Genomic DNA, 27,464 nt, shown 5'->3' with positions numbered 1-27,464 from the left:
GAAAAGCAAACACGAATGTTTCTTGTCCTTCCCGCAGAGTGACTGGATTTCCCCCGGAATCCCGGGTGCTGGAGGGGGTTCTGGTTTTGGGGAGGATGGGGCCACCCCGGTGGGACCAGGGCAACCTTGCGGGCTGGGGAAACTGTGGCTGTGAACACGGGAGTTGCGTGTTAGCGGGGTGGACGTCGGATCAGGGAAAAAGTGGCGTCACAGGAATGAAGAGTCCCCAAGAGGTGGGGGACACACCCAGTCCTTCTGGTGCCAGCTTGAGCCTCTGAAGGTCGTTTGGCCTGGAATCGCTGATGAAACCCGGGAAACCACATTTTTTCTGGACACCTTTCTTTCTGGCCGCTCAGATCTACCCACCCAGCTACGTGCTTAACACAGGGACTGTCACTGGCTTAGGAGGTCAGGGTTGGAGGCCGCAGAGGTTGGCAGGCCCAGAGCTTCTCAGACTGTGGCCCTCGGTCCCCTGGACGGGCATCACCTCTGGATAATGGTTTGAAAACTGCAGCGTCCTGGGTCTGACCTCAGAACTCTTGTTTTGGGGGGCGGGGGGTGTGGGTAGGGGTTGGCGGTGAGAACTTTTAGGGAATCGGTGTTTGAAGCAAGTGTTCCAGAGGATTCTTCTGCACACTGCGTTAGCTTCCTGGGGCTGCTGGAACAAGTCACCGCAAATGTGGTGGCTTAAAACAACAGAAACACGTTCTCCCACCGTTGTGGAGACCGGAAGTCCCAAGTCACTGCATCCAAGGGCCACACGCCCCCCGAGGCCCTAGGACGGGGCAGCGGGGCCAGGGTCTCTCCTGGGTCTGCCCCTCCCCTCCGTGGCCTCCCCCCCTCCACCTGCGTCCAGGATCCCTCTGCCTTCCTCGCAGGGGACACCCGCACAGTTAGGGACAGGATACCCCCACCTCGAGACCTTTAACTGAATCATATCTACAGAGACCCTTTTCCCAAGTAAGGGAACATCTGCAGTTTCCAAAGATTAGGTCCTGGTATCTTCCGGGGACCATTTTCCCATCTGCCACCAACACCCAAGTTCAAAAAACTGTCGCTGTGGTTCACATCCTCAGGGCAGACGAGGAAGCTGGAGCCCACGGAGAGGCACTGACCCAAGGTCACGCGGCTCGTAAGTCACTTCTCAGATGAAGACTTCTGATTCCTCTTCTTTTCTGGGCGTCCTGGCTCCATGGAGTAATGACAGCTGACGTTCCCGGAATGCCTCTGACGTACCTTGCTAGGCGAATCACAGGTGCCATCTCATCCCTCTTCCAAACAACCCTTCGAGGTAAGTTCTCCTATGATCTTCCACTTCACAGATGAAAAAATTAAGGGGAGAAGAGATGAAATGACTTGCCCGAGGTGACAGGGCTGGTACTAGGGGAGCTGGGGCGGAGGCCCAGGCAGTCAGAGGGCAAAGACCTGCATTCGTGGGTGGAGCGAACTACGGCTGGGCTCATTGCATACCTACTCTGTGCTTCACCACTCTCTGATTTGTTTTTTTCTTCCTAGAAAATTTGGAACCAAACCTCTCTGGAAGGAGAGGAGGCCCTTCTACCTCTGGTCCTCCTCCGGCTCAGAACCGTCCCTCCGGTTCCTGGTGAGTCTTTCTCTGCAGCTGCGGACAGACCTCCTCCTCTCAGCCAACGGCCCCACGCAAGGCAGCTTCTCGCAGGGAGGCCGGGAGGGCCGAGGTCCTAATGGGTTTCCGAGGCTAATGGCCCAGGCCGGGTCCCGGGAGGTTCCCGGCCTCCAAATTACCCGTAAGAGGCAGGAGGAGGAGGTGGGGCAGCCTCATGTGCACCTTGGGTGCATGTTTGTTCCCGGCCTGACTCACTTCCTTCTGCAGCGGGGCCTCGGGTGAAATGTGGGTTCCTCCCCCCTCGGTGCTGCCTTATAGCTGCCCTCCCCGCGGGGCGGGTGTCTGAGAGTCCGCGGTGGCCGTCCCGTCTGCCCGTGGGGCCCACGGCCATGGCAGCCCCGGGTGTATCCAGGCAGCACACAGCTGCTGAAGGCCTTGGCCGCAACCAGAAAGCTGTCAAGTACCGGGGCCAGGACTTCGAGACCCTGAGGCGGCAGTGCCTGGACTCCGGGATCCTATTTAAGGACCCCGAGTTCCCAGTGTGTCCCTCAGCTTTGGGCTTCAAGGCTCTCGGGCCACGCTCCCCCGAAACTCAAGGCATCGTCTGGAAGCGGCCCACGGTGAGCGAGCGGGCGGGCTGCCGGGTGTCACGCGGGGTGGAGGGTCCTCGCGTCTGGTCAGAGGAGTCGAAGGAGAAGTCACGGCTGTGGAGCGGAAGTTTCTGGACCCCATACTTCCGATCCCGTCAACTTTTAGAATCTTGTGCAGAGGCAGGGAGGAATAGAGGGAGGAGAACGAGTGGGGTTTGGAGCCAGGCAGGGTGGAGAATCCAGGCTCTGCCTCTGTGTGTGATCTCGGACGGATAAACTCTGTGAGCCTCAGTTTTCTCATCTGTAAAATGGTGTTTACTGGGACCTTATTTTTCGGGGTTGGCGTAAGAACTAGAGATACATCTCAGAGCGTAGTGCCCGTGCATAGCAGGCACAGAGTACACAGTGCAGTTGCACAGGGCCCTGGGCCAGTGCACAGTGGGACAACTCAAGCCTAGATGTCGTCAGCACTCTGCTAAATCATGACCATGTCGTTGTGGGAAGGTGCAGGTTGCTTAAGGTCATGGGTCGTCCTTCTCCATCAGGGCTAGTGGAGGGAGAGGTGGGAGCCCTGGCTCTGCGGATGCAGATGGACGTCCAGGGATGGGGAACTGTCCCCCAAGATCCTAGGCCTGTGACCCCCCCCCCCACAATGTGACCCTCGTCCAGTGGTCTAACCTCGGGGACAGGGACCCGCCCCGCTCAGAGCAGCTGTGAGAGTTGGGATCGGTAGCAAGTGCTCTGTTCCGTGTCTGGCTCCTAACGCGGTCTCGGAAGAGAAGCCCGGAAGTGGGCCTCGGTGGCCCTGGGCCAGGCCACCTTTTGCCTTCCAAACCGTGACAGGGCAATCAAGTCATGGCTCCTGTTTTCTTGGCAGGGGTTGAAAAGGGAAGATACGGGGAGAATAATTCCTTTAAAATGGTCAACACCATCATTCACCTCCCACTATGTCTACCTTGTTGCTTTCATCCTGTCGATTTCGCAAGCAGTTTCCACCTCTGAGAACGACCCCCTGCCAGGCTCCCTCCCGCCCGCGAGGCCACCTCCCACCCTCCTTGGGGACCTGTGGTGTCACCCCGGAGTGCTGATAGAATCGAGACTGGGGATTGTGGGTTTATATCCTGATTTCAAGAACTGGCAGCCTCACTTCAATGGCTTGCTGAGCCTCTGTTTTGTACCAGGATTGTCTGTCGTATTGTTTGGGAAGGTGGCAGGGGGGAAACTGAGGAATGAGCTGCGGTCTCAGCTCTGATGGTTGTGGGGAGGCACAGGTGGGGATGAAGGAGCGATGCCCAGGGCAGACGAGGTGAGAACTCAGCAGACGCATAAATCCCAGCCCATGGGAGCCTGACGAAGACCTTAGGGGGGACCGGGGTGGGGTTGAAGAGCCCGAGTGCTCAGGGGGACCCTGCCCCTTCTCCCCCAAACCACGCCTTCACCTGGTCTCTCTGTGACGGAGACGGGGCGATTTGAGACGGGGCGAGCGCGTTTGTGCCTGGCAGCAGAGGTGGCAAAATCCAGGGGATGAGGCTGGGGAACCCGAGTCACGAGGGAGGCGGAGTTTCAGAGGGCAGGGCGGACGGGTGACTGCGTCAGAGCCGAGCTCTCCCCTTGGGACAGACAGGGCTTGCTGACACCTCAGTGTTTTCCCGTCAGCTCACGGGATCATTATCGTTTAGTCAAGTACTTAACGAGTGTCTGCGGGCGGGCGCGTGGCACTTCGCTAACCATCACTCTAACGCTCTGTCGGATATAGACAGGGGAGTCCTCTGCACGGGTGAGGCCCTGTTTCCTGACACCTTTATCTCGGCCTTTGCCCTTCTCCTCCCTCCCCGCCCCCGCCCCCCTTCACACCTACACAACCACGTGACACGTGCGGTGATAAAAACGCCCCATGACAGGGGCTGGGGGCTCCTGCTCCTGCCCTGGCTGTGTGACTGCCGGCCAGTGTCCTCCCTTCTCTGGGCTTCGGCGTCCTCAGCACTAAACCGCTGTTCTGCGCAGTAAGACCATCTCCTGGGTCTCCTCCAGGTTGCTTCTGTGACTCTGATGTCCGTTTGCCCCTGCTGCCACCGTCGCTGAGCGTCTTGTGACTTGTGTTTTTTTTTTCCCCCCCAATCGCTCTCAGGAATTGTGCCCCAGCCCCCAGTTTATCCTCGGCGGAGCCACACGCACTGACATTCGGCAGGGCGGTCTGGGTGAGTAACCGGGGAGTCCTGTTTGTTCTGTGGGCGGCAGGTGGGTGATATCAGAGCCTCCTGCGGGGCTTCACCACCTGGATCGCGTCCCTGCTTTCTCCATATCGGCCTGTGCTTTTGCGACCGCCGTCTTCACTCTGGGTCTGTGGGCTGGAGCCCCCTTCCAGCTCCCCGCAACAACAAGAGATTTTTCTGCCAGCCATTTAACCACTTCCGTGCTGGAGTGATGAGTGGGTGACCAGGCTGCACGGTGTTTTCCTGGCAGTTACCTCTAAGCAGGCATAATTAGCCCTGCGGGCTGGCCACGTCTCTATCATTAGGGATGGCATAATAGATGCTTCCAGAATTAGCAAGGAAACAAGAATCTTATCTGTCTAGCCAGGCATTCTTTCGTGGGCCTGAGATCCTGGAATCGAGAACTTGCGTTTCCCAAACGTATCATGTTCCTTTCAAATCAGTGCAGTTAGGTGTAAGAAATAATCTCATTTTGTCACATCCGTCCTCACCGCAATTGTCAGAGCTGAGGGTCCCCTTGGGAGCTGATCAGCTTCATTGATCCCATCAGCCCTGCCGGTCCCAGGGCCTCCCGGACGGGAGTTTCTGCACCGAGTTGGAAAACGGTGACGATTTAAGGACAGCCTGGCCCTGAACTGAATCCTCGGGGCTTCCAAACTGCCGTCCGGTGACAGCCGCAAAATACAGACCTGGAAGTGAAGGCCAAGAATGAGACAAATCCTACTTGGTGAAAACCAGCAAAACAAAAACCTCAGCATCCACAGTGACCCATGACCTGTGAGTTTTGGGGAGGTTTTCCCTTTTTCTCTTTCCTCCTCGTTCCAGCGAGGAAAACCTTGTCTCTTCAGCCTGCTGGAAATTTTCGCGATTTTGAAAATCACAGGGCAGTTTAGTTCAAATGCTTCCAGTGTTCCCTCCTCTAATGAGTAGAGCAGATAAGCCTCCGCCAGGGCTCCCGGAGCGTGAGGGTAAGTCGCGGGAATGATTTGGGGTGCGGCACACAGCGTGCGCCCCGTTCCCTGAGAACCACAGCCTCCACCTCCCAAGCCGTGGTGCGGGATCGGGATCGCAGAGGGTGGCATCCTGGCTTTCTCTTGCTCTCGGTGAGTGTTCGCTGCCCTTTTGCTGCAAGCTCGATGCGGGAGCTAATTCGGCATGCGTCTCAGGGAAGCACAACTTCCCGTGTGCCTTTAGCAGCTGCTCGTTAAGAGATGTTTTAACTCTGGGCAAGGTATTTAATAAGTACCTTTTCATCGATTGGCTCGGATGTTTGAAGCGAGGAGAAGACAGGGTTTCCAAAAGGGGGCCGGAGCGTTGCCATGGTGAGCGTGCGCTGCCCACGGAGACGGAGGCCGGCGGTGCTGACTCTCGGGATCCAGCTCACGTCAGAACAGACGGGGGCACCTCCATGGTGGTGCCCCGGGCGAGCGGGGTTTTGATGAACAGAGTGGAAAGGGGACGGGGTGCAGATGGAGCCCCCTCACGGCTCCCAGGCTGCAGGTCAGGGTCAGGTTGGGGACCCGGTGGCTGAGCTGGGACAACCTGTGCGGCCCATGAAATTGGAGCCAGGGCCAGCCCTGAGCAATGAGCAGACCGTGGGGACATTAAGCGGGGGACTCCTCACTCGACACCCAGCGTGTGTCCCCGAGAACCAGGCGGCCTCACGCTGCACGTGTTGAATCAGCGTGTGACGTGGATCAACGTTTGCTCAACGCTGGGTTGGTTTTGCAGAGTCGGGTACAGTGCAGTGGGGTGTGATTCAGGTTTTTTTTTAAAAAAAAATTATGATTTTTTTTTAAACAGTTGATCTAGATTGTGAAAATGATGTCTTGTTTCGTAGAGTTCGGTGTCATTATTTTTAGCATTGTTTTGAGTACACACAGGTTAAAAATCAAAACAGCAGAAAGGTGCCCTGTGGAGGCTGCTCCCCCCGTCTGCCTCTGCTCCGTTGTTCGCTGCTGGGAACCGCTTTATTTTTTCTAAACTTCGTTCAGCGTTTCTTTATACAAATTCAAGCAAATCAAAATGCATACTTTTTTTTTTTTTTGAGACAGAGTCTCGCTCTGTTGCCTGGGCTAGAGTGAGTGCTGTGACGTCAGCCTAGCTCACAGCAACCTCAAACTCCTGGGCTCAAGCGATCCTCCTGCCTCAGCCTCCCACGTAGCTGGGACTACAGGCATGCGCCACCATGCCCGGCTAATTTTTTCTCTCTCTACATTTTTAGCTGTCCAGAACACATTTCTTTCTTTTTTAGTAGAGATGGGGTCTTGCTCTTGCTCAGGCTGGTCTCGAACTCCTAACCTCGAGCGATCCTCCCACCTCGGCCTCCCAGAGTGCTGGGATGACAGGCGTGAGCCACCGTACCCGGCTGAAATGCAGACTTTAATTCTCATCCCGTCGTGGTACCGAAGGCCACGTGCTAGAAACACTGTCTGGCCCCTTGCCGTCATTCTCTGCTATGTCACTTAATGAAATACCTTGGCGGTCTCTCCGTGACGGTCTGTAAGACCCTCCGTTTCTTTGTAGCCACTCAGCCTGCTGTGCTCCTTTGGGTGGACACGGCACGGCTGGGTTACGATTTGTCCTGTCTTCCCTTGACGGACACTTGAGTCATTTTCTCTCTGTTGCTGTGATGAAAATCTCTGTGGTGCATCTCCTTGTTCACGCGTCATCTCGACAGTGTGAGGCTGGGCGCCAACGTGGGTCCAGGGTACGGCTGCTCGCACGAGGGTGGGGTGTCCGGGGGTCCTTCCTTCCTCCTGACTGTCCTTGCAAAGCCGGAGTTTCATCCTAGAAGTGTGAGCCTCTGGCTCCCACCAGAGTTCATGCCCACGCGGAGCCCAGGAACTGGCTTTCTCTGCAGACGTATTTTGGGGAATAAAGATGGAGGAGGCTGGAGGCTAAGCATCCAGTGGTTCCAAACAATTCTCACTGCGGGACGTGACGTTTCTCCGCGTAGCTCAGCCCCTGCAGGAGGACAGCGTGGTTCTGCCTCCACCCAAGGAATTAAACGAGAAAACCCTTTGATGAAAGAGCCTCTAAACAAAAGCGCTTCCGGCCCCCCAGGCCCCCTAGCACACTGGGCGGGGGAGAGTTCTCCAAAGACGCTGAGCTGGCAGTCCTAGCCTTTCCTCGCTCCTTGTTCCCCACGGAGCCTGGGCTGACCAGTCTAGCAAGGGACACGTGTGCTCAGTGTCCCACTGGGGTGGGAGGTCTCAGGGCCACCCCGTGGAGTGACGGAGTGCGCAGTGAATGTGTGGCTCCCTGTGGGTGCCCATTTGCAGTGGGCTCTGCGGGTGGCACATTGCTCAGGGGACCTCGGGGACCCAGCCTGTCCCTCCGCTGCTCAGTCCGGCACAGTCTGTCTGTCCTGCAGTTCGGCCTGTGCACATCTCAGGGCATCCTGAGGCCCTTGTGGCCGCTGACCTAGACCCTGTTGTACACAGGAAGGGCCCGTTTCTGGCTTTGTGCCCCCACATTGTGAGTCACACCTGTTTGTCAACCACGAGTCCCAGGGTCACTGGCCTTAGAAATCCAGCCCAACTAGCTCAAGGAAAGGAGGATTTATTGGCACGTCCAGCGAGACCACGGAAGGGGAAGGGCAGTGCTGGTCCCCAGGAAGCCTGGGTGAGGGGGCTAAATGCTCCTCGCACACCCCCAGCCGGAAAATACCTTGTTTTCTGCCCACAACACCCCACTGGGCTCCTGGGCACTTACACACCTAGTTCACGTCACCTCCTCTCTTCCTGCATTTGAGGCTGGAAGACCAGCCTCCTCTTGCTGTGGAAATTCTCCGTCACGTGTCGAATACTTGGTGCACTTTAAAGACCCCGCAGGACACGGGGAAGCCTCAGAGCACCCACCCCACGCTGGGAGCGCCGCACAACTGACAGTCACTGTTGGAGGGGGACATCCGACAACCTGTCAAGGCTGTCCCCGGCAATAAAGTGACGCACCGTTTTCGTCCCTCACCACATACGTTTCGGCCATGGCTGGAGCTAACGATGTCAAGCTTCGTGCTCATCTTTTAATTTCTTTCTCCGCTACACCTGGCTGCCAGCGTTTTGTCTTATTTCTGAATCCAAAGAGCGTTCTGATTAAACTCAGTAAGCAAAGCCACCGTCCCTCAAAACGGCCCCGCGGTGTATTTACAGAAGCCCCAAATGTATTTACTCAGTGTTTCTATCCTCCCGGCTGGTGGATCGACTCCATTTTTACAATTTACTAAGAATTTTTTCCCTCTAGGCAGCACTGAAGGTCTGATTGAAGCCGGAGGTGGGACAGGGGGTCCCGAGACAGTTTCCCGCCACTGGGTCTTGCTCCGCCAGCAAGGGCAGGGGTTAGATGGGGACCGGGCAGGGGTTAGATGGGGACGGGGCTGGGGTTAGATGGGGACCGGGCAGGGGTTAGATGGGGACGGGGCTGGGGTTAGATGGGGACGGGGCTGGGGTTAGATGGGGACCGGGCAGGGGTTAGATGGGGACGGGGCTGGCGGCTTCGCGGGCAACCCGGACAACACTGAGCTAATCTGAACGAGGTCCCTCAGCTGTGATGAGGTTCCTTCCTTCCTTCTTCCTTCCTTCCTTCCTTCCTTCCTTCCTTCCTTCCTTCCTTCCTTCCTTCCTTCCTTCCTTCCTTCCTTCCTTCCCTTTCCTTTCCTTTCCTTTCCTTTCCTTCCTTTCCTTCCTTTCTTTCCTTTCTTCTTTCCTTCGTTGTCTCTTTTCCTCTCCAGCGATAACGTGAAGTCCAGGCAAGATGGCTTCTGATTCAAAGATGACCTCTCCTGTTTTTTATCCAGCTTTTCCTGTTTTCTTTTCTCCCCTCTTTTTGGAAGCACATTAGCTCTCCGGGGTGCTCTGCAGAGAAGCTGGCAGCCGAGGACGCCCCCACCCAGAGCTGTCCCGCCGAGTGCTGGGACGTGTCATAGCCGCCCCTCCCCGTGGAGTTGTCCCCACTCCCCGCCAGGTCCGGAGGCCCCTTCTGGGTCGCCATGGGAACCAGGAGCGGAGGTGCCAGGCGGCCTGTGGGGGGCAGCAAAAGTGGATTGTTCAGTGAGCTTTATTCTATGCAGTGCAGCTCGCAGGAGTTATTTTGAGGATGTAAAAATTATAGTTGCCGTGCATGAGTCACGCCGCCATTGCTCAGAAAAACGCCAGTAAGATTTGGGGCAGGTTTTTGAAACTCTGCCAGTGACTCTGCCCCCCAGGGTGACCCCACGCCCTGGCCCCCTGCCGAGAACGTTGATGCCCTCTAGGGTCTTGCTTCTAGAACAGTGGTACCCTGCTGCAGCGCCGGGTCCCAGTAAGGTGTGCTGGGTCCCTGCTGCACAAACACAGCGGAGGTGGGTGTGTGGGGTCGAAGGTGGTGGGTTCGGGTCTGGTTGGGGGTGGGCGCTCACGAGAGTGAAGGGACATGTGGCTCAGCTGTCAGCGTCAGGAGGAACTTGCACCGCCTGTTCATGCATCTCAACGTGTGTGTGCCACCTGGCCGCCGCACAGGGGCTGCTGCTGGATGGTGATGACGCGGCTCGGGGGAGCAGGTGACAATGGTCTCAGGTTAAACAGGAGTCCCTGCAGATACAAAAAGGCCATGGCAGAGCTGGATCCAGGTGTCACCAGGCGTCTGGACCCGGGGCTGTGCTGAGGGAGTGCGCAGCGGTGGGGGGTGGCCCCGGAGCACGCGAGAGGGCTGGAGTCTGCTGTGTGGCTTTGCCTGTCCCACAGGGGGTGGGGCTGGCAGCTGTGTGATGTGGAGGTAAAGAAGAATGGGACAATCACACGGCTTGAAGGGCCAGAAGGAGGTCAGGAGGTCACTCTCCCAAATCCAGGTGGACCCGAGTCTAATCACAGCATGCCGGGGGGCTTCAGAGACGTGGGTGTCGGACGCTGGGTGAGATGAGGCCCTACCTGGGGGCCAAGCTGCGGGGACAGGTCAGAGCCTCCCTTGGACTGTTGAAGTCTCCTTTACCCAGAGAAGGCAGGAGTAAGTGAAGGAAGGAGGAAGCAGAGAGTGGGTCCCGGAAAACTCTAGCAGTGACAGGCTAAAGAAATATCATCGTGGTCATCATCGGTGGGATTGCAATACTGACAATTGTTTAGAGCCGTAGACTTCGGCGAAGCCGCCGTGTCCAGCTGCCTCTGATGCAGGGGACGTTCCCCAGCCCCGATCTGACCGCGGGGCTTCCGGCTCGTTAGTTCTCAGGGAAGGGGCGATTCTCGCCCCAGGGGACATTTGACAATGTCTGGAGACTTTTTGGTTGCCCTACTTTGTGGGGGTTGCTGGTGGCTTCTGGTGGGCATGTCTGCAAGGCACAGGACAGCGCCCACAACAAGGACTCGCCCATCCCCAAGGGTCGGCATCACGGAGGCTGAGAAGCCCGGTCCGGGCAGGATACCCCTCTGTTACGGGGGGTTTATTAACCGAGATAGAAGCTCGACTTCTAAATCCGGCTCTAGTTCTGCACGGTGTTAGTATACGCTGCTTTCTCTCTCCCTGTTTGCAATATCAGCTACAGCGTGGGTGAAATCATAGACTTGCTTGCGGGTCATCAAGCTATGAACTTTCAAATCACCTCCGACAAATTCATACCAAGGTGAATTCGTTCCAGAAGCATTTATGCCAGAGTCTAGGGGAAGCATGAGGTCCGCCGTCTGCCTCCAGCCGGCTTCCCGTCTAGCCAGAGAGATGGGAATTGTCCACAAAGCAAGAATAACCGGAAATGTGTGTGTGTGTGTGTGTGTGTGTGTGTGTGTGTGTGCACGCTTTATAATGCAGCCGAGATGGCATGAATTAAACGCCAAGGACTTGGAAAGGCGGATTCAGCAAGGGGAGGGAGGGAGGCTCTGTGAGTGCTTGGCAGTGATGCCCACAGCCGAAACCGTGGCCTGTGTTGCGTAGAAACACCCAGAACAGCCTTCTGCAGGAGAGCAGGCAAAACATGGCTCTGCTGTGATTCAATATTGAAGATGGATTTTTGAAAAACAAGCATATATCAGTAGGGTCAGAATCCTGGCATTACATTCAGACGTGCAGAAAACGTAGCAGGCTTTATTTTTCTCAGCGGTTCCTAGCTTGCTGGGGAGCCCCGGTTTTTTCCATTGACCACGAATGGCAGGGAGACAGACTAGCCAGTGAGAGGTTTTATGCCTCTCTCTGTTTCAGGTTCTTGTCTCTTTTGGATAAATATCGCTTATTCAGTTATTCTATTTGAGTGGTGCCGTATACTGAAGGTTCGTGCTCCCCGACCCCCAGATTCGTATGTCGAAATCCTAGCACGCACTGCGGTGGTACGAGGAGGTGGGGCTTTGGGGAGGTGAATAGGTCACGAGGGTGGAGCCCTCATGAATGGGATTAGTGCCCTTGTGACAGAGGCTCAGGAGGGCCTTCATCCCTGCCACCAGGTGAGGATGAGGAAGGTGCCCTTCTGTGAACCAGGAGGATGGCCCCCACCAGACACGGAATCTGCCTTGATCTTGGACTTCCCAGCCTCCTCCCAGACTGTGAGAACTACATCCCTGTTGTTTACAAGGCGTCTAGGATGGAATTTTGTTCCAGCAGCTCGAGCGGACTAAGGTGGTGGCTTCTCACCTCATAAAGCCTTGTCCCTCCCCTGCCTCCCCACGATGGCACCTGGGTATGAGGAAGGCCAAAGCATCCTCCTGGCGGTGGGAGAAGCCGGCTCGTGCTTGTGCAGCCTGGCGCTGTCCTCTGAGTCCCCGCTGGGCCTCCTGGGTGAGACCGGTGCCCTGTGTGGTCTCTGTGATTCCCTCGGGGTCCAGTGGAGCCTCCCTGGCTAGCTCAGCCCCACCCGAGTGCCCGTTACCCTGCAGACGTGTGACACGTCACACCTCCCACCCGGCTGTACCCCACAGCCTCTGCCTTAGAGTGGCTCACCTTTGTCCTTCCTGCTCCTCTCTGCCTATGTGCTCCTCGACGCCATTCCCATTCCGCTCCCTGACTCCCAGATGGGAAGCGGGACATTCGCTCTCTCTGCTTCGGCTTCTTCTTCAGACTACCCGGGGTCTTGCTGCGGTTCCCACTCCAGCCACTGCTCACCCCCCAGGTGACGGAGGGGCTCCTGCCGGTTCCCATGTCTGACCTCTTCCTTCCTTTCCTTCCTCTCTCCTTCCAGCCCAGAAGCACCTCCACGTCTTCCCCTGGTGTTTGGAAAATTCCATTAAGCTACAGACTGAGTTCTTACTACCTACAGCTTAAAATAACATGAGATGTGCAGACCTTCCAGCTTTGATTTTAACGTACAAAGGGAATTTTTGAATTAAGAGATTTCTTTTTTGACAAAGCCTGATTCAGGATTATTGTCCCTCGGTGGACTTAAAAATTTTTTTTTTTTGACAGAGTGAGTGATGACTTCATTGCTATGGTTGAGGGTCTGTCTGCTCTTCACTGGGAGCCCTGGGGCTGCGGACCCAGCGGGGGAGGGGCTCTAGGGGCTCGTCATTTGGTTGGAATAAAAAAATCACTTTAGGCCGGGCGCGGTGGCTCACGCCTGTAGTCCCAGCACTCTGGGAGGCCGAGGCGGGAGGATCACCCAAGGTCAGGAGTTTGAGACCAGCCCAAGCAAGAACGAGACCCTGTCTCTACTAAAAATAGAAAGAAATTATATGAACAGCTAAAAATATATATAGAAAAATGAGCCGGGCATGGTGGCACATGCCTGTAGTCCCAGCTACGTGGGAGGCTGAGGCAGGAGGATCGCTTGAGCCCAGGAGTTGGAGGTTGCTGTGAGCGAGGCTGACACCACGGCACTCACTCTAGCCCGGGCAACAGAGTGAGACTCTGTCTCAAAAAAAGAAAAAAAAAATCAGTCTATTATTTTAATGACCATTCAACCCATTACATACATAACCTGAGTAAGGAATTGGAAGAACAGAGCTCAGATAGTTCCCAGAACTTTCCGTGAGGCCCCTGACCGAGGACACCCCACTCTGGCTCCCTCACTTGCCCAAGTCCTGCTCAGAGTGTCAACGTGTGGCCCAAATGTGGCACCGCCGTCACGCCACTGAGAGGAAGGATGGCAGCTATAGTGTGTTGTGTAGTGGTTTAGCCCCCAAAGGTTTATCTCCTGCTCACAGAAGGTTTGCTGTGGGTTCCGGAACCCTCCAAGGCAACTTTCTCCTAAACTGTGACTCGGGTATCCGGGCTGCTTGTAGCTGTGGCATCTAGAGCAGATGTCTTCCACGTCACCGCGGCGGGGCGAGAGGGGACTCGAGGGCTGCGTACTGGCTCCTAAACACTTTGTCCCAGAGGTGAAACTCACCACTCACCGCCTATTGGCCAGAGCCGGTCACATGGCCCTGCAGGGGGCGGGAAATACGAGGGACCCTGGGATAGATGGCAAACGGCAACTGTCTCTGCCATAGTCACTGAGGACTGTCATGGTGCTAAATCCAACGATCAGTTTTCAGTCCTCACCTTCCTGGGACCACGAGCAACACCTGACCCAGCTGGCCTACCTGTCCTACCTGACGCACGCTCTTCATTCGGTTTCTGGAACAACACACCGGGGTCGGTTTGCCTCCCGCCCCAGCGTTCACTCCTTCTCAGCCTTCTCATGCTGTGGAGACTATACTTTAATGAGCACCTACTATGTTCCAGTTGTCACCAATCTCATGTGATGGCACAGGGCTTATTGCCGTGGGTATTGGTATTACTGGTATTGTGTCCAGTCCACACAGGTAGGGATGGCAGACGAAGGTCTCTGAACTGTCTTGTTCTGTTTCCCAATGAGGGAATGGAATCCCGTCACTGCAATCAATCTGGAAGGCTCTAGAATCTCTCTTTCTCTCGCCCTTTCGAAGACATGCTCCCAAGCCTTGGGCAGGATTTCTCCTTCTACTCATCTTCTTCCTGTCCTCGGAGGCGCCGACTGACACTGTGCCTCTGCTCTGGTCTCCCAAGCGTGTGACTTTCACCCTGGACCTGCAGCCGTGGGATTGCGACACGGCCCCGCGTGTATGTCCCGGGGTAGCGGGCTGTCCGGCGGGAGGAAGGGGGAAAAGAAACGGGCAAAAAAGGCTCTGCCAGCCAGGTCTGCCCCATCTCACCAGGAAATCAGCAGCTTCCCCAAAACTCCTCCCGAGCGGACCTGTGCTTGAAGCTCATGGTGAGAACTGACCCCCGGCCAGCCCTGGCTGGACGGCGGCCGGGCAGGAGGGACCTGCCCGTCGAGGGATTTCCCAGCTTTTTTGTTTGCCTCACGCACCCCCAAGCTCGGATCCGAAAGCCTCTTGGAAATTAAAACTATGCTCCAAAATCAAAGCTGTGTTCCCACCGAGAAGCGCCCAAAGGATGTGCCACAGGCTTCAAGCCAGGTCCCCCCAAACAAGTTTCTGAAATGCGTTGAGCAACAGAGTAAATGTCCGTCCTCCCGAGAGGACTCTTTGAAGGGGAACACTGTCCACGCCCCGGAGGACTGTGCTTGTCGGACGGTGTCAGTCACCCTGTGCCCGACGTCGGTGGAAGGGGACCCTGCCGGGTTCAGTGCTAGCCCTGCTGGACTCCACCTCCCTGCAGAGGCAGGAGATTCAGGTGCACAGACGTATAAGGTGCTGCTGGGGACTCGCAGAAGAGCAAAACGGGATTCATCGATTCCTTAGGTCATCGGCAGGTTTGTTGTTATTCGTTAAACATTCCGCGAGCTCCTACGTGTCAGTCCCCTGCTGGGGATGGCAAGTGCGCGACCCGTGTGATTGTCTTTGTTGAGAAAGGCCCAGGCAGGGAGGGGCCGGGGCTTCCCAGGACGACCTGCGGAGGAAGCTGCTCTGAGTGACAACGGGGTCCAGGTCACCGATTGCTGACTCCGTGCTCGGGCGACCCGAGTCTGAGAGGACCACAGCGTGTTCACACCTGGAATGTGGATGGAGCTCTGGCCACAGGGTTCAAGGAACACACAGAGTTAGACGAGGTCCTCAGGTGGCCTCCGGGAGGTTGAAGGGGCTTCCGTCTGAAGACACATTGAAAAGACTCGGGTTTGTCACATGGAAGAGATGAAGGCTGAGACACACAGGCGGGCTGTCCGAGCCGTTTGAACTGACGAGTAGGAGAGGCAGGGGCTGGTCCACCAAACCCTGGGCTCCCAGGGCTGGGACCTGCGGGGAAGCCGGGAAGAGCCAGTGCTGGGAGGATGAAATGTCCCTCCCCACGATGAGAAGCAGATCAGAGGCTGTGAGTACGGTCACGTCGCTTCCAGGATGGCAGCTCCACCACAGGGTGCTGAGGTGAGCGAGCCGTGTGAGCCGTGTCCCGCGCCTGAGCTTTATTTAATACCTTGAAGTTGACGCCGTGGGGGACGACGATGCCGTCCCGGGAAGCCCCTCCGTGGCATGCAGCTGGGAGGTCCCTGCTCGCGCAGAAAGGGGTTTTCTGTTTTCTTCTGCACGTACTTGAATCTCTAAAGTGACCGACATCGAGCCTCAGGATTCGTAAACTTCCTTGACTTTTATTTCTTCTGCATCAAATTATGATGATTTCATGCTAATCTCAGGAGTGCTATAAGCAACGAGGCAGCAAGGTTCCCCTGGTGAACTCTGAAACATAAGAGGGCAATGCCCAAAAAAGGCCATGGAGCCAACACACACACACACACACACACACACGCACACACACACGCACACACACGCACACACACACACTCTTACACGCACACATCACGTGTCGACTAAATGGCTTCACTATTTCCTCCAACCACATTTGTCAGAGTTGCTAATAAGGGACCAGGAGACCAAGGGGACTCATTTTTGTTTCTTCTTCCTTCCCTCCCTCCCTTCCTTCCTTCCTTCCTTCCTTCCTTCCTTCCTTCCTTCCCTCCTTCCCTCCTTCCCTTTCTTTCTTTCAACTTTTTCCACTCCACTGGGTGAGTGTCTAGGAGACGGGAGACGGTCAGCAGTTGGGTGGGGGCGGGGCGGGAGGCTTTCCGGCCCCCAGAAAACAGCTGCCAGCGAGGGATCAGGAGCCGACGCTGCAGGTCCGTTTCCGACGCTGCAGGAAGAGTCTCCCGTGGACTTGGGGGGGGGGCGGCGTGGCCTCTGGGCTGGGTGAGAGGCTGAGGGCCCGAGAAGGCAGGAGCCCCGCGGGCCTGGCCTGACCCGTCTGTGTCCCCGTGACTCTGTGCAGGTGACTGCTGGCTCCTGGCGGCCATCGCCTCCCTGACCCTGAACGAAGAGCTGCTTTACCGGGTGGTCCCCCGGGACCAGAGCTTCCAGAAGGACTACGCGGGCATCTTCCACTTTCAGGTACTGTGCATCGCTCGTGGCCTCTGTCACTGCGTCCCACGCTCTTGGGTCCCATCTCGGATCCAGTGAGTGTTTCATCAATTCCCAGGCCGTGTGGCCTTGAGGAAGGCACGTTGCCCTGAGGGTGGGGATGCGGGTCCGAATCGCCCGCTGCTGCCCCTGGGCGACGCCGGGCAAGGTCTCTCATCCACGGACTCAGAGGCCGGCCCAGACGTTTCCCGGCTCACCTGTCACCTCCCGGGCACACAGATACGCGAGACGCGGCTCCTGCGCTTACAGAGCTGGGCGTGGTGGCCCGGGGTCCCCACGTGGGGCCCCTGTACAGACCCCCGCCCATCTGCGTGCTCGTGCCGCAGCCCCCGTGTTTCCCCTCCGCAGTTCTGGCAGTGCGGACGGTGGGTGGAGGTGGTCGTGGACGACAGGCTGCCCACCAGGGACGGGCGGCTGCTCTTCCTGCGCTCCGAGGAGGGCAGCGAGTTCTGGAGTGCGCTGCTGGAGAAGGCCTGCGCCAAGTGAGTGGGTCCTCCCTGAAGGCTCTTGCCGGCCACCTGCCACACCTGCCCGCCCGCCCCAGCCGCGGGCAGCCGCGGCCAGGCCTCCCCCAGCACCCGGGCCCCGGGCTGGAGACGAGCACCCCGCTCCCCGTAACCAGGAGACAGAAATCGGGCTGGGAGTTCAGATCCCGGCTCTGGTCCTCGTGGACGGGTGCGAGTGGGCGCCGCAGCCCCCCGCACCTCCGCTTGCTCCTCTCTCAGACCCAAGGCGCGTTCGTAGGGCGATGTGGCTTTTTAAAAGAATGACAAATAGTAGTAAAACAAGCGCACTGAGGTACCAAATCCGTGAAGTTTCTGCCCCTTCCTCGGGAGCTCTTCTTGCTGGCATTTGCTGTTCAAAGCCTCCTGGGTTCTTGAACAGCTTTGTTCGCTGATACCCTTTCTGCAACCTGGGTGCTTTCAGTCCGGTTCCCAAAGTGGATGCCTCACAGCCTTGGGGGAGGGTCCCTTCCCTGCACCCCCAGAACCCCAAGCCGCTGGGTTTGGCTCTGGCAGGGCTGCCGGGGCTTTGCAGAGGCGCGGGCGGTCAGAGAGGGTTGTCGGGGTCTGTCCCCAGTGAGGTGCCCGGCGGGCCCCGCAGCCCCGTGGCCCACGCACCTGCCTGGCCCCCGGGCTGGTCTGGCAAAGGGCCCTTCGTCACCTTCCAGCGCCATCCGTGTCCTCAGCCCTGTGCTCCCCGCGAGGGACGTTTCTTTCTTTCCCAACAGGCTCAACGGCTCCTATGAGGCTCTGGCCGGAGGGTCCACGGTGGAGGGGTTTGAGGACTTCACGGGGGGCATCTCCCAGTTTTACGACCTGAAGAAGCCGCCAGCCGGCCTGTACCAGATCGTGCGCAAGGCCCTGCGGGCGGGGTCGCTGCTGGGCTGCTCCATCGACGTGAGCCGGGGGCTCCCCACGAGGTCGGGAATGGGCGGGACGGCGGGGGTTAAGTGGAGCTGCCTCTACTTACCTGAGCTTCACGCTGAGCCTGGGCCCCCAGGCCGGCACCGGGGCCCCCACGGCCGCCGACTGTGTCCCTGGAACGCGCTGCGGGGCTGGCCCCGGAGAGGCAGGGTCAGCCGCCCTGAGTGGACGTTGTCCCCCACCCAGGTCTCCGGTGCGGCTGAAGCAGAAGCCATCACCAGCGAGAACCTGGTTAAGGGCCACGCGTACTCGGTCACGGGAGTGGAAGAGGTGACACTGGGTGCGGGGAGGGGAGGGTAACATGCAGTACTAGTCGGTAAGTCCAGGGCACCCCGGAGAGGAGGAGGGGGGCGATGGCTCCTCGGAGGCTCAGAACTGGCTTTCGAGCTTCCCGGCCCCGCTGGGGTGCGGTCTGTCCCTGCCTGCACGGGCCCCCCACGGCTGTGCGGTTGGCGCGCGCTCCGTAGAAGGGCCCCCCCCCGACCCTCACCCGCTCAGGGGCGGGTGACTTGACTTCCCTGAGCTTCAGCTCTCTGGGTTCTAGCTAAACGCAGGCACTCTGCGGAGGCGTGGCCGGGGAAGTCGTAGAGATTGTCAGATTCTGCACACATTCCAAAAGTATGTTTGTGTAGGTCAAGCGGTGGAAACCTGTAGGATTCCCGAAAGGAAAAAAGGGCAGCAATTCCCGTCCCGACCTTCAGGGTGGGGCATAATCACGGGAAGGCAGGCGGGTACTCCTCGCTCTCCCACCCAAGGAGAAAGCAGGGGTTGCCGTTTCTATTAGTTTAGTTCCTGTATTCTGCTTGCTTCCAAAGAGAATTTGAGGTGGTTTATAGTTAAAAGCGTATACGCAGCTGGGTGCCGTGGCTCATGCCTGTAATCCCAGTGCTTTGAGAGGCTGAGATGGGAGGATTGCTTGAGGCCAGGAGTTTGCAATCAGCCTGGGCACTATAGCATGACCCCATCTCTTCAAAAACTAAAAAATTAGCCAGGCGTGGTGGCGTGTGCCTGTAGTCCTAGCTACTCGGGAGGAGGAGGAGAGAGGATTGCTTGAGCCCAGGAGTTCAAGGTTACAGTGATCTATGATCCCACCACTGCACTCCAACATAGGTGACAGAGTAAGATCTTGTCTCTAAAAAAAATAATAAAAAACAGAATTTTTAAAAAAGCACAGACACAATAAAACTATACAACTAAAGTAAAATACATATATCAATCTAGAGTAGACAGTGCTACAATTGGGAAATTAATTTTGCTTTGGGCTTCCCAATGGCCAAGGCAAAAAGGGAAATGCAATGGGGGTCCTAGCCCATAAACAGCCCTGTTATTTATTAAAACGCCATGGGTGCTCATTACCTGTGTTTGTGTTTCACGAACATATTCTTTAATCAAGTCAATCTCATACATACGAATTATACATGTATGTGTAAACACTGGGCTAGGGCATGTTGCGGAATACAAAGGAAATTAAGACTCCAAGACCTAAGACTGCATACAGCTTGTGTGTGCATATGTGAACGGAAGCATTTGTGCAGGGGCCCATGGGGCTCACACTTGCGTGTTCAATGCATGTGTGGATTTATGAGTGTGGGCTCGGGACACAGACCTCCTGGGTTCCCATCTTGCATCTACCATTTACTAGCTAGGTAATCTTCGAGAACGTAACTTCTCCAAGTCTCAGATTTTGGGGCTGTAAAATGAAGATGATAACAGTGCCCAGGTCACGGTATTGTGGTGAGGTTTAAATGAGGCGATAATGAATTTGCAATGCTTAGCGTAGCGCCCAGCCCACAGATCACGCTCAATACATGTTAACTGCTGTGCTGTGGGCGTGTGTCTGAAGGGTGTTTATTGTCATTGGGACTCACATGTTAAGGAGGAAGTCAATCTTAGTCAACTCTAAAATCTAAATCCCCGTTAAAGCACACATAAACTTGTTTTCGTGCTAGACTCTTTCCTTATTGTCTTCCAACCAATGATGAAAAATAGATCTGTTGGCCAAATTCTGAAAACATACATAAAAATAAGATAAAAATGTGGTCGTTTCGGGATGTTTGAAAAATTCGATGCAAATCATCTCAGATGCAGACGTGAGCTCCAGGCAGCAGGAGGGTGGTGATTCGGTTGCTTTTCCGTGTGTGCAACCTGCAGGTGGATCTCCGCGGCCGCCCGGAGAAGCTGATCCGACTCAGGAACCCCTGGGGTGAAGTGGAGTGGTCGGGAGCCTGGAGTGACAAGTAGGTTCTTCCCCAGTCCCCGCCTCCCTCCGCGGAAGGCGTCATGTCACACGCACAGTAATGAGGCCCGTGTCACCGTGAGTTCAGCAGCACTTGCTGTCCACAGATCACACAGCCTGTTCGGGAGAGAATGTTAAATGATTCCAGGCTGGGAAAAGCAAAATAGAAACCACCGAGCCGTAGTCTTTGATTCTGGCTTTCTGCGTTGGCATTTGAAAACCAGGCAGCTCCGTGCAAGGTTGCTTAGCGCTGACGGGCTTTTGTGTTTTCCACCTGCCACGCCGTGGTGGTCCAAAGGTCAAATCGATCCCTCACAATCTGATTCTTTCCACTCCGCAAACACTGGTCACCCTGACAAAGGCCAAAGCCCTCAGCACCAACAGATGACGATGCTGAGAAAATGGGATTTGACCCTGGCAGCCCCGGGGCTCCCGGCCCGGCGGGCAGCGATGAACAGGGCGGCAGTGACAGCTGACCGGGGCAGGCTGGTGCAGGGAAGCGGGGCAGGTGTGGTGGCCTCCCAGGACAGCTCTGCCCCCGAATCCACGTCCCCAGGGTGCAGGAGGATGAGGAGAGCGCAGGGTGGTTTCTGCCCAGTTAGCATGGCGGGAGGGCGGGCGGCAGATCGGTGCTGGGGAACGAATTAGGATTTGCCAGTTGCATTGAGGAAGAGCCACCAGAAGTGGAAATGGTCACCATACTCCCCCCTCCCAAAGCATCCTTAATCCTCGAGGGTCGTCCGTATTCTGTGACGCCTCCAGGGCTTTCGAAGGGACCTTCGCCATGGTTAATCACAGCATTGTCACTGCTCATCCCTGCTCAGAGCCGCAGTAGTTTCCTTCAGGTTTGTGTCACGAAGAAACGTGTGACCCAGGGGCCATGCATGGGCCTCCCGCAGGAAGGTTCTTCATGCCACTGCCCAAGATTGAGCAAAGCCCAAAACCTCGGCTCTGCCAGCTGTCCTAAAAGGGTGACGTGGCTACGTGACATTGAAGCCCCAAGTTTGGGTCTTTCTCACCAATAGCTGTTTACCCAGCTGCCGAAAAGGCTTGTGTGACTGACTCTGTCCCCTTCCCTGAGCTGCCCTGTGTCTAATGGGATGGGAAAGGCCGAAGGTCACAGGTGGTGACCTCCAAGGCCTGGGGCCACCAGGAGGAGATGCAGCCTGGGCCGTTTGTACCCCAGCTGTCGGAAAATTAGGGCACTGCATCTCTGCGGTGACACCCCCAAGCTCAGCCCTATGTTTAGCAAGATTTTTACTCTGTTAAGTTGAAAAAAAATGAACAATTGGGAGATTAGGTCAGATCTAGAATTCTCCAACGTGTGCCCTAAGTTTTGTTTATAACAAGTACATTCTGAGACTTGGTTCTGAGCAAATGACTGTTTCAGTGAATTAAAGCAGCCCAGGGACCCTTCCTTCTGCTCCCCGGGGCTCTGGGGGCCCGGCTGCGAGGGGCAGGCTGGGCTGGGTGGGCCGCGGCTCTCTGCCGGGGAGGGCAGGTGCGGGGCTTTGCGGAAAGTATTCAAGGAAGGGAATTTTTTCTTTTTAAAAGATGGATCCTGATGCCGCTCAGTTGTTTAGACATTGCGCACATATTTCAGGGAAACCTGACTCTGTAAAGGTCAGGCAGCTGGAGATGGCATTTGAACAAAGTATGTGAATATTGCCAGGGAAGGGCCACCAGCATGAGGCCTGGCAGGGTGACGTCCCTTCAGGGAAATTGCCGTCAGCTGGGCCTGACTGTCATCCTTGCAGGCTCCGGCCGTGGACCACGTCCATGTGCCCAGAGCTGCTCAGGCCCTTTCATGCTGTGCTCACCCCAGACCGAGGGACAAGCCGGAATGACAACTTTCTAAGTGGTACTGGAGCACATGCTGTTTCTGTGACACGATGTCTTGAGTCCTCTTTCCTGGACTTCCCCATTCCTGCGATGGGGGCCCGGGAGTCTCAGTGAGAAATGAGAAACTCGCCTGGAGACTGGGAATCAGAGCAAGGCCTTGATGTCCCCACTGCGGCAAGTCTGGGGCAGCCCCGGTATTGCCTGTGGCCCCTGTGTCCCCGGCCTGGTCCCCTTCCCAGACGGTTCCCCCCCCACCGTCTGCCCTGCTTTCGACCGAGGCGTTTTTGGGGTTCCACGGCTGGCCCTGGGGGAGAAGTTTAGCTGCAGTAAACGGCGTGTGCCTCAGTGGACCCCTCAGGAACGACCACCTCCGTTTGTACCCCCAGTGCCCCGGAGTGGAATGACATAGACCCCAGGAAGAAGGAGGAGCTGGACGAGCAAGCCGAGGACGGAGAGTTCTGGTGAGAGCGTTTCTGCTGCGGATCATCGCGTGGTTCTGGGTCCGTTCCCAGCTCTGCTGGGGGCACAGCCAGGCGCCATGTCTTCCAGGAATGCGACGTGGTTCCCGGCTACGGGGCGTCCACTCTTCTCCCCGCTTTGTCCTAGCATAATTCCACCTCTGGTCCAGCACGTCTAAAGCACTGAACCCAAGGCAGCCGGGCCCCCAAGTGGCTGTGACCAGCCTGTCTCTCTCAGTTTCTATTATCTTCCCGATGAGCCAAGAGCACCGCTTCTGTCTCTCTAAGCCAAGACTTGGCTTAGCTTCAATATAGCGTAACTTCCTTCGCTGGCGCGCTGAGGAAGACAATAAGGATACCCCCAAATATGGTACAGCTTAGCTGGACATCACTGAGAATTAACCAGAAAGAAACCTCCTGTGGGCTTAGACTTAACCCAACCTAGAGGCAGAAGCTTTGCCCAGGGGACCCCCTGGGGTTGGTGAGATGCCTGCGGGAATCTTCCCTGCAGGAACCCGGAGGCTGACGAGTGCACGGCATGTGGACGGCCGTGTGCACGGCTGTGTCGGCGGGCTTTGGAAAGATCGAGCCGGCCCAGCCCCCAGGGCTGCCGTCGGTTCTTCCCTGTGCCGGGTGGGGAAGCCGCAACCGCCTCCCCAGCCAGCCTGGCTCCACTCACCGAGAGCCCTCTGGTTCCTCTGCCCCCAGGATGTCGTTTTCGGATTTCTTAAAGCAGTTCTCTCGGCTGGAGATCTGCAACCTGTCCCCGGACTCTCTGAGCAGCGAGGAGGTGCGCAAGTGGAACCTGGTCCTGTTCAACGGCCGCTGGACCCGGGGCTCCACCGCCGGCGGCTGCCAGAACCACCCAGGTAGGGCGGGGGCTGCCGGGGCCCAGCCTCCGTCTGGCTTGGCCGCTGGGAGCTGGGTGACACATAGGATAGTCTCTGGATAAAGCCTTTGGACTTTGCTCTTCGGCTCCCGGACACCCCCCGAGGCCCTGCTTGTCCCCAGGGCTGGGAGCCCGGGCAGCCAGGGTGGGCAGTGGCTCCGTGGCCGGTCAGCTGAGGCCCGATGTCCGCTTCTGTGTGTTCACCCTGTCCCTGCTGCACCCGCCTTCCGCTCGCCCATCAGAGCCGCCCTTTGCTTTGTGTTTGCTCCTGAGTCGAGGCGGACGGGCAGGGACAGTGCGGGCCGGGGTGGCCACACGCAGGGCACGCGGGGGACTCAGTCCCTGCTGGGGAGAGGCCCGTGCAAGCCACTGCCGCTCACTACCCCTGTGTCCTCGTGTCCTGAGGGGCGGGAGGCTCCCGGGTCAGGAAAGGCCACTGACAGTGCGTAGGCTCCTCCTAGGTGGAGTCAGCAGAGCCGGCCCCTCACGGAGAAACTTCACAAGGACCCCCCATCTCTGAGGAGAAGCAAAGAAAAGCAAAGCCGCCGTCTCCACTTTCCACCCCCAGACCCCGCGCCCTGCCCGGTTCGCCGTCGCCGCGTGGACCGACCTGGAGCGCGAGCGCAGGGGCAGCCCACGGTCCCCGCCCGGGACGCGGCTCATGTCTGCGAAGCGATAAAATCCCACCTGGGTGCAGTGCGGGGGCTTGGCGGGGTCTGTCCTCTCTCACCCCCCGGCAGCCCCCGGCCCCCAGTCTGGCAGCTGCGACCCAAGCGCTGAGCGGAGAGGACGGAGGGACACCCACGTCCCGCCCCTGTCCCCCAGCTCGGCATTTGTGACACCCGGGAAGGGCGTGTCCCTTCTCTGAGCTTCAGTTTTCCAATCCTCGTAAAGGGCTCACAATTCCAACCCTCCCACCCCCCCCCGGGGCGCGGGGAGCCCGTGACACGCGGGGAGGGAAGCGCTTTGCCAACCGGGCGGCGTCGCAATGGGATGCATTATTTTTATGGCCCATTCTCTTCCTCCGGTCCCGTTAAGGAGCAAACAAAAAACGTAGGGATCGCAGTAATGTTGCATTTGGGAGAAATTAAAATATGCTCACCGTTAGCGAGCGCTTGGAAAATGCGTAGGAAGTTTGCACGGGTCATTTCGGGAGCGCGGAACTGTAGGGGTTTCCAAGGTGTCCGTAGGCACCAAATCGCAAGCCCATCTGTGCCGGCCACTGACTGCCAGCAAGAGATGGACGGCTCTTGCCCTTTGGTGACAACGTACGTATAGAAGCTCATAGAATTTTCTCTGTGTCCTCTGGAATCTACTGACACTTGGCTTTAAAATCTGTACGCGTATGTGCTAAATAAAAAATTTGGGAGCGGAGATCCTGGGACGGTGGAATCGAATAAGTAATCTTACTATTAAGAACAAATAATGATCAATGGCTCTTGGTCACCTGTGAGTGCCTTGTTGTTTCATCAAGCCTTCTTTAAAGGCTACGAGAACCACCCCCTCGCTCCTTTGGTCCCCCGGGGACATCCTAATTGCATTGTTGAGGCTCTGGTGTGGAGACAGCTGTCAGGCCCGTCTTCTAAAATTACGTTTTGCTGCTGGACTCTGTCGTAGAGTTGCTGTGTGCCCTCGGACGATCCCCTTGGCCTCTCTGTGCTTTGCAGTATGTAGTCACTAGATTGAGAGATTTTTTTTTTTTTTTCAAAGTCATCTTTGAAATGGAATCTTTTAAAACAGCCACAGGTGGTGTGGCGGGAATGCTTCTTAATTGCCTCTTGTGACTCCTCGCGTTATTAAATGGCTTTCTCTGGAAGGGCGTGTGTCTCATCCGTTAGCTGCGACCCTGAAGCCATCATGTCAGGCCCCTGGGGGGACGGACGGGAGATTAGCTCTCAGGGCAGCCTCGGGCTGCGCTCTGGCACTGGGGCCCTCGCGGAGAGAGGACAGGTGACAGTCAGGTGGCAGGAGCCGTTGTCTTTCTGTCTGTCGGCCAGAGGCCTCCTTGGTAGCTCATCTCTTCTGGGAGTTTGTCCTCATCTGTCCCGGGGACACGCTCTGGACCCGGAGATGTCCCTTCTTCCAGGGGTTGGGTTTGTCTTCACAGCCCAGGAGCTGGACGGGAGGACATGGTCACTCTTTGCCCAGAAAGACCCGGGGGTGATTTGCCAGCGCAGCCCACGTGGCCCTGGGGCTACGGAGTCCGGGATCTGCCCAGTCGGGCGCGTCTGGGCTCCTGGTTGACGAAAGGGACAAGCACGGACTTCGCAAAGCTGAGGGCTGCGTCCGCTTGTGTGGGGGTGGGGAAGGGGGTCGGAGATGCCCCCTGCACGGAACACGTCGGCGGCCCCGTGCCGGGCACGGTTTGGACCGAGTTACGCTTTCCCTGGGATGATCAACTTCTTCCCCCTCATTCTCTTCTCCCGTCTCCCCACCGCCCATGTGGGGAACCACCGTCACCCGGGCGACTTCCAGCCACTTACTGGACCAACCCCCAGTTCAAGCTCCATTTGGACGAGGCGGATGAAGACCAGGAGGACGGCGGCAGCGGTGAGCCCTGCTGCCCGGTGCTGCTGGGCCTCATGCAGAAGAATCGCGGGCGGCAGAAGAGGATGGGCCAGGGCACGCTTAGCATCGGCTACGCCGTCTACCAGGTACCGTGGGCTGGGTTCATCCTTTACTGTGTGCTTCATGTCTTTGGGCTGAATACCCTGGCCAGTAATCAGAGTGGATCTTCCCTATTGCTGGATTATTGCTGCTCAAGCGTTGTCCTTGCTCCCCCAAATACCTCTCCCAATGGCCGTCCTGAGGCCTGAATTCCACACTTAGAGATTCATTCCTATGGCTTAAACCTCTGCTGTTAACACTGAGATGTGTAGTTCACTAAACTTCGCTCATCATCGAGGGCTCAGTGTACTCGTGCTCATTAGACTCTTTTTTAAGTGTCGGCTTCTCAGGGGACAGGAGCTGAGAACACAGGGCATGAGGCACTTGAGGTGACACAGGGAGGAGAGGAGGATATTGCTGAATTGGGGTCTGAGCTGAGTAGGTTTTCTGAGACCTCAGTCACCACCGGTCAGATGGAAAGGCGAGCCCAGAATGCCATGGGGAGCTGGGGATTCTGGGGGAGCTGCTAGAGAGGGTCAGAGCGGGCGGTGCGGGGGGACGGAGACTGCAGGGGTCTCAAGCGGCTGCGGTGACAACTTCCCAGCTTGTTCCTCAGTAGGTGCGGTTGGGGGGAGCCGGCTGGGACCTTGTTGGTAACGATGGGCCTGGATCTCTGGGGGGGTCTCTGTGTGCCCAGAGAGGACGAGGAAAGCGTGTTGCGGGGGACCAGGACCCCGACTCAGCCCAGAGGGGTGACCCGCCTACTGTCATATGGGGGGGGGGACTCTCTGCGGCAGAGTCCAGCCCAATCAGGGCTCAGCAAATGCTGGGTCTCAGTATCACTGTCGGCCAAACACAAGGTCTCAGCGTAGCATCTCAGGGACAGCGCCGCGGCCACGGGCCCCAAGTCATGGCGCCATTTGGTGGCAAGGCCCCAGGCTCTGGGGACTGTGACTCACCTGGCAGAGAAAATAACTTCCAGAAGCTTGCACTCTGACCCAAGAAATAAAGCAACATCTGAAGGGATAGAAAATTCATTCTCAGTCTGGGCAGAAAGTTAGTTTTCTTGAGCCTGGTAAAAATAAAGTATTAGAGGCGGCCAAAGTAGGGAAAATTTAGAGAAAATTCCAGAAAAAAGTCAGGGTGTGTAGTGGCTAAAAACTCAGGATGTGAGTCAGACAAACTTTGAATCCCTGTTTACCAGCCACGTGTCCTTGGGCAAGTTAGTAACCTCACCAGCCCTCAGTTTCTCCATCTGTAAGGTGGGCAATAGTGGCTCCCGCCAGCCTGGGTTGCCGTGACAACCGGCTGAATTGGTGCACGTGCCTCGCTGGTT

At 57.0% G+C, this 27,464-nt stretch overlaps 1 protein-coding gene across 1 annotated transcript; it reads left to right on the top strand.

Moving 5' to 3' along the window:
• The first annotated feature begins 1,221 nt into the window (after nucleotides 1-1,221).
• On the top strand, nucleotides 1,222-26,337 carry CAPN8 (calpain 8). Its single transcript, XM_045536951.1, has 12 exons — nucleotides 1,222-1,291; nucleotides 1,584-1,766; nucleotides 1,904-2,205; nucleotides 4,304-4,373; nucleotides 16,521-16,639; nucleotides 17,018-17,151; nucleotides 17,901-18,069; nucleotides 18,283-18,366; nucleotides 20,248-20,333; nucleotides 22,561-22,635; nucleotides 23,341-23,501; nucleotides 25,997-26,337. The coding sequence occupies exons 1-12, from the start codon at nucleotides 1,222-1,224 to the stop codon at nucleotides 26,335-26,337; spliced, it is 1,794 nt and encodes a 597-aa protein (XP_045392907.1).
• The last annotated feature ends 1,127 nt before the right edge of the window (nucleotides 26,338-27,464 follow it).

Source organism: Lemur catta, chromosome 25, assembly GCF_020740605.2.
Source record: "Lemur catta isolate mLemCat1 chromosome 25, mLemCat1.pri, whole genome shotgun sequence".
In the NCBI taxonomy this organism is placed as follows: Eukaryota; Metazoa; Chordata; class Mammalia; order Primates; family Lemuridae; genus Lemur; species Lemur catta.
Note: the sequence above shows the minus strand (reverse complement) of the source record. Positions and strands in the feature narration are given on the sequence as shown.

Bases quoted from the DNA above. Each gene is read 5' to 3' on its own strand.
- CAPN8 (XM_045536951.1), top strand. From the start codon at position 1,222: ATGCCTCTGACGTACCTTGCTAGGCGAATCACAGGTGCCATCTCATCC. The intron at 1,767-1,903 runs GTAAGAGGCAGG...GCTGCCTTATAG, and splicing joins TCCCGGCCTCCAAATTACCC to CTGCCCTCCCCGCGGGGCGG. The intron at 4,374-16,520 runs GTGAGTAACCGG...GACTCTGTGCAG, and splicing joins CATTCGGCAGGGCGGTCTGG to GTGACTGCTGGCTCCTGGCG.